The sequence below is a fragment of the Rhinolophus hipposideros genome (assembly GCF_964194185.1).
Source record: "Rhinolophus hipposideros genome assembly, chromosome: 11".
Taxonomy (NCBI): domain Eukaryota; kingdom Metazoa; phylum Chordata; class Mammalia; order Chiroptera; family Rhinolophidae; genus Rhinolophus; species Rhinolophus hipposideros.
The window spans coordinates 52832893-52847254 of NC_138057.1; the positions used below are offsets into that span (position 1 = coordinate 52832893).

Here is a 14362-nt window from a genome sequence, read left to right on the forward strand (position 1 = left end):
AGGAATTAGGGTTTCTATTACAGCCAGGAGGCTGCTCCAGCTGATTTATCACCTGAATAATTTACTGTGATTGAAAGGAAATTAAAATGAACTCCATTTGACAACTGTGAGCTTTTATGGGCTTTAGTGAAGGCTCAAAAGCCAGATTAATAGCCTGGTGTTGGTTAATAGTCTGCCGAGAGTAAATACGGCAGGCTGTGCTGGGTGGTGGCCTTCCCGTGGTGGCTGGAGGAGGGACCAACTCCCGCCAGGAGCACAGCGCCCATGACAGTGTCAACTTGAGTTTTACTGAAACAGATTCCACTGTTGGAAACACACACGCGCATACACATGCCACCAGCAGTTGTTTCTTTTTTTCTCTCTTCTTCTCCAAGGTGATTTTTACTCATTCCACAAGTAGGGAAACCAGAATTGCTTTTTTGATAACTATTTTGAAAAGGAAGTGTTTCACTGCCCCAGGAGTATGTATACATTAACCCTTTCCACCCAGGGCCAAAGGTTTACTAAGTTTCCCTATAAAAGCGAGAACCCGGGGCCCATCCACCCAGGCCAGATCTTGGCAGGAAAAGCAATGAGGTGAAGGTGAGCTCATGGCAATGACTTGCAGGACCACAACCTGGCCCTGAAGAGGAATGTTCTTTCCATGGGCAGTTGGGTGGGGGATTTAGGAGGATTTGACCACCCGAGCCTATGGTAACACTCATAAGTCTCTGAGGGTTCTGGAAGGACAGGTGGACTTTGACTGCAAAAGGCCAGTTCTGAAAACAAGGCAGTCAGAAAACTGGCTCCTAGAATCATTCAGGGACATGGTGGCCCATGGAACCATCTTGCATAAGATGAAGACAGACGATCCTGAGGTCAAATTCTAGCTCTGTGGCCTCAACAAGTCCCAGCAGCCCCCTGGGCCTGAAAATGGGGTGAACAATCTGGAAAAAAATGTCCCAATCTGTAAAACGGGGTTCACAGATCTTGCCCAGCCTGCTTAGCAAGCATTTACATTGAGAGTCCCAGGAGAGAATGGATGTGAAAGGTCTTTGAAAACTGTACAGCATCATGCAGAGGTAAGGAAGGTCACTGCTGTTATTGACGTTGTTATCAAAATCACTACTGCCACCGAGAGGGAAACTGAGTTCTAGAGAAAAAGCGATTTGCCCAACAGGGTAGAGCCAAGACTAAAGTCAAAATCCCCCAACTCTAAGGCCAGCAAACGCTCTTCCTTTCCCTCCACGCTGCTCGATGAAACTGACAGCAAGGCCCTCCCGTAGGCCGGTAGCCCTTGGAGTCACAGATCGCTCACAATGGAAGAGAGGCCAGCCTAAGCAGCCAGAGTTCCAGGCCCCCCTCCTGGTGCCACCGCCAGGTTCTGGGGCCCACAAGGCAAGGTGAAAGTGAGCATGAGGGGCTTCAAGGAACCTGTACCCTTGAGGCACCTGCCTTCTCAGCCTACAGCCCCTTGCTCGGACCATCATTTGCCCAGAGTGATGGGGACTCGGGAGTGAGGGTATGTCATTCATAGTCGAGTGACTGTGTGTACCCAGCAGCCCCAAGGCCTCACCTGCCAGCTCTCCTCATTACGGCCCATTACGAGGAGGTGGAGCAGATTAACCGGAAAGCACTGAGTCAGTCATAATCCCACCACAAGCCTTGCCTACGGGCCCCGCCTCAGCCCACACAGTCACAGGCCTACAGCCGTGTCTGCGTCATCCTAAAGGACGCCGCACAGTGAGATTGCTCAAAAAGGAGCCCTCACCGAGTTTGTCATTCAGGTCTTCTCCCTGTCGGGTCCCATCTCTCCATAGACCTGTTGACCTGTTCCCAACACTGTCTCCTCCGTAACACGCCCCTTGATGCTCCCAGCTGAAGGCTGAGGCCATGTCTCCATTCATCAGGGATCACAGGACCTCCTCCCTTGCCTAGCAGAGTCTGAATCCACGTCATACTGCCCTTGTGAGACTGAGGGCGGAGCTGATGCCTGATTCATCCCTCCTCGCCTGGGGCCTGGCACAGTGCCAGGCTCACAGACAGCGCGCAAGAAATACGTTGGCTAAATGAGCATATGAGTGTCTGAGCAAGTGAGCGAATGGACGTGTGGATGGACTCCCCGCCGATTATGAAGCCCTGTGGTCTCTGCCCCATCTTTCTGGGCATTGCAAGCTAAATGAACTATGAGTCAGTTTCTGGGTTTCTGTGAGGGTCATATGAAACGGGGAAGCACAATCCCTGGTGCTGAATGTCTGCACGAAGCAAACACGGGCTTCATAGAAACGCTGGCGACTTCGTGCCTCGCTTCACCACTCACTTGCTTGGGTAAACTCACACAGACCCTGTCGCATATCTGGGCCTCGCAAATGAAGGGGGATTGAAAGCTTGCCTGTAGAGTCCCTGCTAGCCCTACAGTTATGTGATCTTGTCAGTGGTGAGAAGATACATTTTTCCCCCAGATTCTAGAGGGAAAGGTAGGCCTCATCCAAGGAAGTTTTCCTGGGTGAGTCCCTTTTCTTTCTCCTGCTGTGTGAGCTTAAATGTGGCTTTAGCCATCTCTCAGAAGGGCTCTGAGCAGTGGAAGAGGGTATTTGTGATGGACACAGACTCTTCTTTCTAAAGCCCAGGATCTAGAGTGCACTGGGTCAGCTCTGTCCAGCCCATACGACTACATTCCCAGAGAAGACTTCACTCGACTTGTAGAAGAAAGACCAAAATCCTGACCACAGCCTACACAGTCAGGCCCATCTCCCCAACATCACCTCTCACCCCTCCCGGCAGCCCAGCCACTGGCTCTCTTTCTGTCCTTCACTCCTGCCATGCTCCCTCTTACCTCAGGGCCTTTGCACTTGCTCTTCCCTCTGCCGAGCACATTCTCCCACCCCCCATGTTTCTTCTGGTTCAGCCCAACATTTATATTAGGGGAAAATGCATTTCCCCTTCAAGCCAGCTCAATCTCTGCCTTATGCTTGAGGAGAATCTCAGTCATCCCGTCCAGGGCACCTAGAACATCTGTAATCCACAACCCTTTGGGCGATTCTTATTTATTGTGATTCGTCCATGCATCTGTAGGCTCCCTGAGGGCAGGTCCAAGCCTGTCTTGTTCACTAATGTACCCCTAGTACCTGGCTCTGCATCGTGCATAGCAGACACCCATTAACATTTGATAAGTGAATACTTAACAAATCACTTGTTGTGTGGCCTTAGGCAAGTCTCTTTGCCTCTCTGGGCCTTGGTTTCCCCATCTGAAAACAAAGTAGGAAAGTGGTCTGTGAGAGCCCTCATAGGGAGTGCTGAGAGGTAGCCAGACCGTCTTAAGATGGTGGCCCCGAGGCCTTGCTCACGCCTCACCACCCGAAGTCCCCTCTGGCCCCTCTCCTCTCCACTGGAGCCTGTGCACACAGCCTACATGGTTTTGAATGGCTTTTTGGGAAAACTTCAAAAGTATCACCTAAATAACATGTAGAAGAAGCTCAGCGAGGCCAGGCCTCACCTCCAGGCAGCGAAGGGCTCAGCAAGTCATTCTCATAGGTCTGTCTGACTCAGCCACCAGATGGGAGTTCTCCGCAGGCAGAAGCCATGTCTGAGCCGCTGGCGCTGGCAAGGAAACCAGCCCAGGGCCTGGCACAGACTGGGCATCAGGAACTAGCCTCCTGAATTGAATGTGGACCTTTTCCAGGCCCTGAGGGCCTCTCACTGGGCAGAGCCTTTCTCATCCCATCCCTGTGGCCACACACAGTGAGTGATTGCTTCTCTGCCCTGGGCAGAGCTGAGGGGGCTGCTCAGCAGGGGGGTCAACCTCCTGCTTCCTTCCCTGTCATGCAAATGACCCTGCTGGGCATTTGTCCGGTTTGACACTTCATTTCCAGACTCTTCGATTCGGTCTCTAAAAGCACGACAGGGTGACCTGACGAGAGGGCTGACAGTGGGGCACACACCAGTAACATCTTAACATGGCTATGGGCATAGGGTGCTTGCATATTTCCACCTTCACTCTGACTGACAGGATAATGACCCAAGACCACCTCAAGTGGCCCAAAAGATCATTACACCCCCTGTACAAAGAGCCCTGGGAAAGGCCGCCATTCAGCAATGGCAGAGCAGCCAGACAAGTCACGCACCCACTGGCCGGCCAGGGAGACAGAGGCACCCGGGAAAGAAGTTTCCAGAGTCCCAGGCGTGTCCTCCTGACCTGACGGAGTACTGCGACTGGCCAAGTGTGGCTGCGAACAGAGAGAAGCCTGCCTCTGAGGAGAACTTGGTGCTCTCACCCACACCCACCAGCCGCCTTCGAGAGGGTGACCCAGGCCTGTGTTTGAGTGGCAGGTGTGGCAGGCAGTGCGTGGTGGGGCTTACCTGCTCAGGCTTGATGGGCTCCGTGGTGGTAAAGATGTCTGAATAGTGCTGCCTCTCAAACACGCGGTCCAGCACTTCCAGCTGCTGCTGCGTGAACAGGTCTCCTCGCATCTGCTTCCGGAGGAAATCTCTGCCTGGCAGTGAGTGACCATTCGGCACGGGAGACTCCTGAATACCTTTGATGAGCATGAGAGAGGAAGGATGAGTGCGACTGACACAGGTTGCTGAAGAAAGACGTATCAGACCCTGGACCAGGAACAGGGCCTGAGAGACCCCTGAGCCCAGCTTCCTCCCTGACAAGAGACGAAACAGACAGGGGCTCAGACCAGGGGGTCCGGGCCAGAGACCCTGCTGGCTAGTGCAGAACCAGCCTCCCAGAGCCATGAGTCGGGCACTGTGTGGAGCCCTTTTTACATGCATCATCTCATCTCATCCTCACAATGACCCAATGGAGATGATATTATGTTCCCATTTTGCAGATGAAAAAATTGAAGTCTAAAGACATTGATTTGCCTGAGGACTGGAGCTCAGGTCGACTCCACGGCTTACTCAGCAGCTACCACTGCCTCTCTTGCCCTGTCGATCCCCTTAGAGTCACAGTCTTGTCCCAGAGTTGATACCCTTACCCAGGACATTTGCCACCACATCATGTGACCAGTCAACAAAACACTGTTAGGAAGGCTATAGGGAAAACATACTCTCATACTTTTCTGGTGATAGCCTATGTCGCACACGCATGACAGGCACTTTGACAAAATCTATCAAGATCACAAATGCACAATCCCTTTGATAGAGCAATTGCAGCTCTGAGAATTGATTTTCCAGCTAGACTTACATGTATGGGAAGTGTATATGTATAGGTTCTGGCAGCAAAAGACTAGAAACAACCCAAGAGTTACGTTGTAGAGGCTGGTTAAATAAGTCATGGTATGCCCACACTGTGGAATACTGCAAGGCTGCGAAGCAGAAAGAGGACGCCTTCTGTGGATTGATATGGAAAGATCTTCAAGATACATTGCTACATGAAAAATGAATAAGCACAGTACAGCGCAGCATGTATAATTACAACCTTTTGAGTAAAAATGAAGAAAGGACTTTATATGCATTTTGTGTAAAACTTTATATCTAATACACATTAGATATTAATATATTGTGATTATGTATTATATAATATATACTAATATATAATATACACGTACAATATATTACATATAATGCATATATATTAAAATGCATTTTATATAAAATTTTATACAAATGCATACTGGGGGTGCCAAAAAAATGTATAAACATGACTTGTATTCATCTTTTGTTATCAGTATACATTGAGTATCACAATTTTAATACAGATTTTTCTTTTCTTAAAACATGCATACATTTTTTTGGCACCCTCTGTGTATATATATCTCCAAAGGAACTCTGGAAGGAAACATGAGAAACATTTAGAGTGGTTACCCATTCAGAGAGGTGGGAACTAAGTGGACAGAAGCGAAGGGGAGGGAGACGGTTCATAGCACGCTTATTTTGTTTTGTTTTGTTGCAGAGCTTTCAATGCATTGCCTAATCAAAAATGTAAATTACCAAGAAAGTACAGGATTAAATTCTCTATGTGTTCTGTGCTGTTAGCTATTCACCCTGTAACAGTCTCTGGTGATGATGTTTACATGTCATGAAAATATTATGAATTATCGATACAAAAGCAAATGGGATGAAATATCTTTTGTGAGCCTTGGACTTGAACCATTCAAGATGAGAGAAAGCAAGAAGGGCAAAAGTGTCCAGTGAGGAAATGGCCTCAAGGTGCATCCTTCCCCAGGGCCCTCTAGGACCAAGCTGCTCATGCAGGGCTGACTGGAGATACACTGCTGCAACCCAGGCCCAGAGGCACAGCCCCTGCCCCTGTCCCTGTCCCTGTCCCTGCCCCTGCCCCTGCCCCTGCCCCTGGGACACGCAGGGGCAACCAGCACGCATCAGAACTCTCACTGACAGGTGCCCTTCTCACAGAAGGCTTTGCCCCACCTCCCCCTGCCCCCATCTCGCCAGCACATGGCTGACCTAGACTTCACTCATCACGTCAAAACCCCATCCATGTGAGGAATGAGGCCAAACCAAGGAGCTTGAAGCAGTGGGACACTGTGTCACTGAGATGCTGCCAAAAGTTGATGTTTCCCCAGCTGTCCTATCCGGGGGCAACTGCAACACAGGGTCTGACATTTAAATAAAGACACCAGCTTTGGGTTTTTACATGAGCGTTAACCTTTCAGGGTACCCAGAGAGCCTGACAGGTCAGAGCACCCCAGCATCTTCTCCAAGAAGGGCCTTCACAGGTGGCTCAGGAGCCCCCGGAGAAAATGGATCCTACATCAATTTGGACCCAAGAGGATACCATAGGCTGGGTCCCTGTCCCTACCCACAGGGCGTCACCCTCGTCAACATCATGAGGCACTTCTTCCATCAGGGCCATTCTCATGAGAACCATTCCTACTGGCACCAAGACCAGCCAGATGTGGACGTTCATGCCTCAGTCTGTCTGCCCAACGTGTTCTCCTATTGGATGGCATCCACCAAATGACCCTATTATCAACATTGCTGTGTTACGTGTGCACATGCGTGCACGTATCAATGAAAATATGAAAATATGGGAACACACACACATGAAGAAAGCTCAGCTTGCTCCTCAGCTATTGCTCTGGCCAGTCCTCCTAACCCCAGTCACTCCTGCCGAAGCTTGACCTTGGCCTTGGTCCCCAGTATTCCCAACTTTTCTCTGTCAGAGAGACCACATCCACTCTTAAGGGACTTCTCTCTGTCCACCAACTTCAGTTATACTCCCCACTCCCCAGCCATCGTCCTGCCAGCCAGGCCCCAAATTCCTAACAAAGGCTGCTTCCTGTCAGGCAGCTCCTAAAGTCTCCCACCGAGACCTGCCCTGGCCCCAGTTGAGCAGTGCCCACCTCTTCCCTCCCACTCAGGCTCCCCCATCACACATGCCCCAACTCTGCCCCTCAGGTCCCTCCCTGACAGCTAGGCCATCCTCCCAGATGTCCTCACGCTCACCCCTCTCCCATGGTATTCACAGGCTGGGCTCTTTGCACAGCTCAGAGCTCTGGAAGGGTAGAGCTTTGCCTCCACTGGGGAAGCTCTGAGAGGGTACCTCAGCTAAGGGCTCCCAGGGGCAAGGTCACTGCATGGTCAGGAGTAGGGCCTGGCACAGGGAAGGCTCAGGGCACTTAGCCAACTCAAGTGCATACACTGGGTCCTTGAGGCCCATCCCTGCAAGGTCACCAAACATACTCCAGCAGAGGCAGCCTCGCCAGGACCCCACGGAGTCCCAGGAAGAAGGCTTGCTGTGTCCTGCTCTGGCTTTCTGAAGGTCAGCCACAGCACCCATGAGTGAAGCCCAAGAGACCATCTAGGCTGTCTTTGTGACTCAGACACTCCAAGTGGAGAACTGTGGGCTGGGAAGAGCTGCCTGTCCAGGCCTTCCCCCCGACCAGGATGGCTCTTGTTGCTCTCACCCCAGCCAGCACCTCCACTTGTTTTCTCTACTGAGTAGGTGGGGAAACGCTACCCTGTCACTTTGCACAGGTGCCTGAGGTCTGTCATTTCCTTAAGAAGGTTTCGGACACTCCTACACATATAATCAGTTATTCATTCATGTAACAAATATTGATAAAGTATATTGCCTGTACCAGGCAATATTAAACACAAAAACAGAGGAGACAGTAATGACCAAGACAAACCCCTTTCTTCAATGTAGAACGGGCAGTCCACTTTAGTCAAGGACTCACATAAACAGACCTATGACTACAAACTGTGAGTACTGCTAAGTAGAAAAGTTGTCTAGAAATACAGACATATGGCCGTGTCTATGGGGGAGGTGTCGAGGAACTCTTCCAAGGGGAAGTCATGCTTGAACTAAGAATGGAGGACAAGGGGTCAGCAGGGCAAAGAGGGTGGGAGTGGAGAGGGCATGCCAGACAGGGGAGAAGTCTGTAGAAAGCCCGGAGATGAAAGGAACGGAGGGAGGGAGGGGAAGAGAGCCAGGAGACTCTGGAGGGGCAGGCAGGGGTGCGGCAGCCACACAGAGAAGTGTGGAGCCGCGGGAAGGGGCTGGGGCAGCAGTCGCCCTCCACATTTCTCAGTCCCAGGACCTGAATCGCTAGTTCCTTTAGATCAGGACGTGCTTTCTAAACCCAGATCCCAAGCCTCATCTTTTGGAAAGACTAGGGGCTAGCAACATGAATTGTGCATTTGTGGGCATTTGAAGGTGACGTGTGGAGTCAGCCTGTCAACCACAGGTGATTCACCATGCCCCCATGAAAGGTAAATCATTCCTCCCTGTTGCCAGGACAGACTCAGCCTGCAAGCGTGGCTCACCTCCTCCAGGATGCCTTCCTTCATGTTCCAGTCACTTCTCCCTCTAACCACTTTTTCCCTGGACCCTTCACTCTCACACTGCACTATTAGCTACCTGTGTGTATGTCTGCTGGGGGGGGGGGGTTAGGGGGGGCAGGGGGGAGGGAACCACAGTTAATTCATCTCTATCTCCTCCACAGAAAATATTTCTGGAATAAATGAATAAATTAGTAATACGGGTGACAACCACCTTCACTCCTCAGGTCTGATCTGCAAATACCAGAATCCCTCCATCTGACCGCATTCATTCATTCCTTTGCCCCTCAACCAATCTGTTAGCACCGTGCTAACACCAGGCATGTAGTGATAGGCAAAAGCTGGCCCAGCTCTGGTCCCCACGGAGTTAGGTCCCATACAAGAGGGAAACATTAATTGAAAATTAATCAGGCTACCTGAAATTAATATAAAGTAATATTGAATGTCAACTATAATTAAATATATATGTATATATTGTCACGGGATGTAAAGTACAGCATAGGGAATATAGTCAATGGTATTGTCATAGCTGTGTACGGTGTCAGATGGGTAGTAGACTTGTTGGGGTGATCACTTTGTGAGGTGCGTAAATGTCTAATCAGTATGTTGTTTTTGTACACCTGAAACTAATAAAAAATTAATTGATTGATTAAAAAAAGAAAAATAATCAGACCCATAAAGATACATGTGTCAACCCAGATAAATACTCTGAAAAAAGGCACATAGTTCTCAGGCCAGGGACACAGCTGCACACAGTGGGTGTACAAACAGATTATATGCTCAGAGACAGCTACAAAAATGAATACCGGAAAATGATCCCCAGCAGGAAAGCAGGTCTGAACCTCCAGGCCTCCAGTGGAAGCTTCTGTAGCATTTCTCATCTGTGCCACAAAGATGCTGTTTGACTTCACTGGGGAATGTGGTCTTGGAGACAAGCTACAGAAACGCTCGGACCCATTTTATTTCAGGGAGAAAAATCTGAACTCGCAGTGTGAATGGTATGCTTAAATATATGGACAGACATGGGCAAAAGCACAAAGGTATACAGGGGGCATGGTATCTTTAAATCTTTTTTTTCTACTCCAAATCAAATAATATGTAATAGACCCAGTGCTGGGCTTAGTCAACCATGGCTGTCAGAATTAACATTCTGGAAGCTAGCTTCAGGGGAGCAAGGGGCAGGAAGCCCCATCTCGGGGAGCAAAGAAATGCTGGCTTTAAATTTCAGGTTAAACCAATGTTATTCACAACCGGGCTTTGAAGCTAAAAGCTTTACACAATCGGGTCTGGTCACGCAAAGGGGGAGGAAGCAAAATAGCCTTAGATTCCCATCTGTCAAGAAAAAGCTGTCTCTTGTGTGTCTTAAAAGATCATAAACCCATTGCATTTTCTTCAGAGCACAGCAGATTCAGGGGGTTTGCATTTTTCTTGGAGGGTTCTGGTTTGCTTCTTTAAAAATCATCATGTACTTTATGTCTGCAGATGCTCACTGGGAGGAAAAAAATAAAAACAAACAAGAATCTCCATAATCCCTTCTGGCATCATGGTCTTTAGGATGCAGCCCCAGCCAGAGGCCCAGGAGCCGCAGGGAAAGAGGCCGGAGCCACTGGGTGTGGGCCTCTCGCAAAGTCCATTTCTCTCCAGAGCCCAGCCAAAGCCAGAGCCCTTCCAGAGCCTCCTTCATCCTCACAGTTGTTCCAATGTATGGCAGGGCAGTGGCAGGGCCCAGTGGGAAAAGGGTTGGGAGCCAGCAGACCTGGGTTCTAGCCCCAGCTCTGCCCTTACTTGCTGTCTGAGCCCAGGCAAGCTCCTCTCCCTCTCTGGGCCTTAGGGGGGGGGGGTCCCACAAATAAATTAAGAAGGTTGAGTCAGTCGTTCATAACTGTTTTCTCTTCCAAAATCTGCCTAGATTTTGTCTACTAAATAGTGTTAAATGAGCATTAAGTTATTTTCCCATTTTGGTTGTTTTTGTAGTCTTTGTAGTCTTTGTAGTTTTGTAGTCTTGTAGGGCCTCTCCCTGCTCCAATATTCATTCTACCTTTCAATGATTGTCCAAGCCTAGCTTTGCCAATATTTGGTTTAGGAATGGACGTGTGAAGAGACGGAGACTCCCGGGGGCTTCTGGGAGGAAGTCAAAAACAGGAAGAAATCTTTTTCTTTCTTCACATTTATCCTTATTCTTTTTGAAATTGTGAAAATAAGTCCCGGATCCCACCATTACTGTTTTCATGCACTACTACATCCTGACCCTTACCCCAGGGTCCAAGATCCCCTCCAAGTCTGGCCTGCAGGGTTCCATGGTAGCTGACATCTAGCCTGTTTGCTGTTTCTTCCCTCAGGACTCTGATACCCTCCAGACCTGCCTTCCCCAGTGAAGACCTGGGACAGAATCAGGTCTTAGTTGGCCATCTGCAACAGCATTCTAGAGCTAGGGTGGTTGGGAAGATCGAATTGGTGCAAACTGGGACATTTCCAGCGTGGGTCAAGTGAGCCAGGGAGTTTGGGCAATCTATAAAGCAATCTATAAAGCAGAGACCAACCAAATTCAAACCAGACTAATTTTTAGCTTGAGGACATTGTTTCCGTTGAAGCTTGCCGAGAGCAACAGTGGCTCCAGAATTTCTCCACAGGAGGGACTAGGCATGACTATAGGTTATAAAAGGAGGGAGACAGGGTATTTGTTTGACGGCTACATTAGCAAAATGCCCCACACATAACTGATAGAGCATGATCTGTCCCTATCAAAGAATGAAAGGGTACTAAGGCGATGGGGATGCAGGCTTCTCCAAGCACCCCTCACCTCCCCTTCGAGGGAGCACTGCTCAGTGCTGACACGGGGCCAAGTTATTTTTTCATCCTTAAATTCCATTGAGCCTCAGAACATTTGTCTGAGACATGTATTCTTATCCCATTTTATAGATGAGAAAACTGAGGCTCAGAGAGGTGGAGTAACTGCGCCTCAGCTGGGATTTGTACCTAGGTCTCTTGTCTGAAGATCCAGTGCTCTCTCCACTTCTCTTTACTCTCCAGGTCGGTTACTAAGACCAAAGCCCTGTGTTTCCTCATCTGTAAACTGGAAACAATGGTATATGAGACAATCCCTGAGGCTTTTGTGAGGATTAAATGAGAAGATCCCTTCAAGGCGCCTAGCAGGGTGCCTGGCAAGAAGGTCCTGTCCAAACAAAGTCAGCTGCTGTCATAACATTTCCACCGGGAAACCCCTCCCAAAGCTTCCCCAGGACCACGCCCCAGCCTTCTGGGCCTCCACGGTCGGCCCTTCCAGTCAGGGCTACCCCTCCAGCCACTCCACAGCGCCACCCCAGCAGGCTAGTCCTCATTCCTCAAGAGTCCTTTCATGTCATGCCCCAATACCATCATTCGTTCTGTTCCCTCTGCTGGTTCACCCTTCACCCCTGCCCATAAGGCTCAGACTAAATACCACCTCCTCTCTGAAGCCTGCCTCCAAGTTCAAAGGCTGAATTAATTGCCCTGTCTCCCGGGTTTCCTCTGCAAGCAGCACACGCCGCCACTGTGGCCTGCATTTTACTCCTCACAACCCATCCTATGAGGTTGGTCCTCTTGAAATCCCCACTTTATAACTGAAGAGACTGGCTGAGGTAATAAGTGGCTTGTTCAAGGTCACAGCTAACACTGGCAGAGCACTTGCACACTTCTTAACGTGCCTTAGAGTGAAGCTAAGCACTGTGATAGATGGGGTACACACAGCACACTAGGGAAGTCTGGCACCCCCAATTCAGACAGGCCCAGATTCCAATCCTTACTCTGTCTCGTACAAGCTTATGACATTTGAGAAACTTCCTTAACCTCTGTAATCCTCAATTATTTCATCTATAAAATGGCACAGCAATGATACCTGTGATTGATGAAAGAATTGAATGAGGATACATGTAAAATGCTTAGTATAGTACCTGACACATAATAAGTCTCAATAAACATGTGCTGTTTCTAGGATTATTATTTCTTTCCTTCCCTGCTAGAGTATAAACTCTTTGAGGACAGAACCCATGTCTGATTCATCTCCAACACAGAAATGCTAATCGGTGTTTGTTGACTGAATGAGTGACCTTGGAAGACTCAATGGGTTGCAGGCCTGAATGTCTCAAGGGAGCGTCACAGTGGGATGGTCTCTGGCATCATTAGAGAACTCAGTAAAAAAGCTTAGAAGGCGATCTCCATTATGTCAGTGATCCCGGAGGAGGAAACGCCTAAGGGTTTACATTCTGCCTACTTCTAAGAAAGATTTGAGGCTGTTCATAAAATTTTAAACAAGAGGCTGATAAACTACAAAAACTCAATTGAGCTCTAAGCTTCCTGGCGACACACACCAAAAGGGAAGCATAGCAAGTCCCATTGTTGCTGAATTCAACAACAACCACAAAATGCCATTAATTCTTTTACTCAACATAATTCACAGAGCTTCTGTTCTCTGCATGGTGGTGTTTGGATGCATAGGGTGACTAGGGATGACTGATAGCAGGGAGGGGGGCATGGAGGAGGGACCATCCAAGCCAGATCTGAGATAAGGGGAGGGGACAAGGTGCTGAGCTAAGGGAACGGATTTCAGGCACAGACAACAAGAGTCAGTCAGTAACACTTCCAAAGCATCTACTATGAGCCCGGCCCAATGCTGAGGCCCGGGGTGATAGGGCTGGGAATGTCCCATGGCAGCCCAGAGCCAAAATCAATGTTCCGGCTGATTATATAAATCCCGTCCTAAACTGGGGCCGCAGACTGAGAAAAATCAAAGTGGCATGGAGGAAAATTCCATTGGAACTACCATTATTCAGCCATTAGTTTCACTCAATCTTTCTTCTCAGAGAAGGAAAACGCGAAATTGTAAAATTGCCAAATACGTTCAGGTTCGACCAGAGTGAATCTGATTGTGCCGTGTTACCCAATGAGTCATAGGCTGTCAGGGAGGGAAAAGACCCTAGGGATCGATGACTGCACACTCAGGAATAGCAAAGGGATTTGTCCAGGGCCAGAAGCCAGGTCCGAGGCAAGCTAGGTCTAGGAAAACACAAAGCCCCGATTTCTGTTCCAAGCCTCCTAGGTCCCTTCATTCCTGAGCAACATACACTGAACTCCAGCTGGGGTCTGGCCCTGGGGTTGGCACCTGAGCTACAGAGGGGCTCAAGTTCTAGCGCCTGCCATCAAGTGGAGGACGTAGACAAGTGAATACAAAATTCCAATGTAGTAAGATAAGTGCTGGGAGCCTGAAAAGCAGAGACAACCCCCGGAGCCAAACGGTAGTAGCCAACTCTTATCTGTGCTTCCTCTGTGCCAGGCACTATTCTATTCTCATCTATTTAATCCTCACAACCGCCTGTTATTGCCCCCTCCAATTTTGCAGGTAAAGAAACTGAGGCACAGGGAGGTTAAATGACTTGAGCAGGGTCACACAGCTATGAGATAGAGGCGGTGGGATCCAAACCTAAGCAGTCTGGCTCCTGATTCTGCTCCTAACTCTACACTAAACCACTCCACTTAATCCAGACTGGGGTCAGGGGGGATCCAGAAAGGCCTCCTGGAAAACATGAAGCCTGAGTCTTAAGGATGAGCAGAACAAAATTAGTCAAAGAAAGGTTCAGGGAAGAGGAAGTGCGTT

General features: G+C 49.1%; 1 protein-coding gene across 8 annotated transcripts in view; it reads right to left on the reverse strand.

The window, feature by feature from the left end:
- The window catches only part of PAX5 (paired box 5), a gene marked incomplete at both ends in the record, with an annotated part of 179055 nt that overhangs the window by 111451 nt on the left and 53242 nt on the right, over window positions 1-14362 (reverse strand). For all 8 annotated transcript variants that reach the window (XM_081067162.1, XM_081067161.1, XM_081067159.1 and 5 more), the window contains one exon: window positions 4339-4514. In XM_081067162.1, the coding sequence (XP_080923288.1) occupies window positions 4339-4514 (176 nt within the window). The remainder of the gene's footprint in view (window positions 1-4338; window positions 4515-14362) is intronic.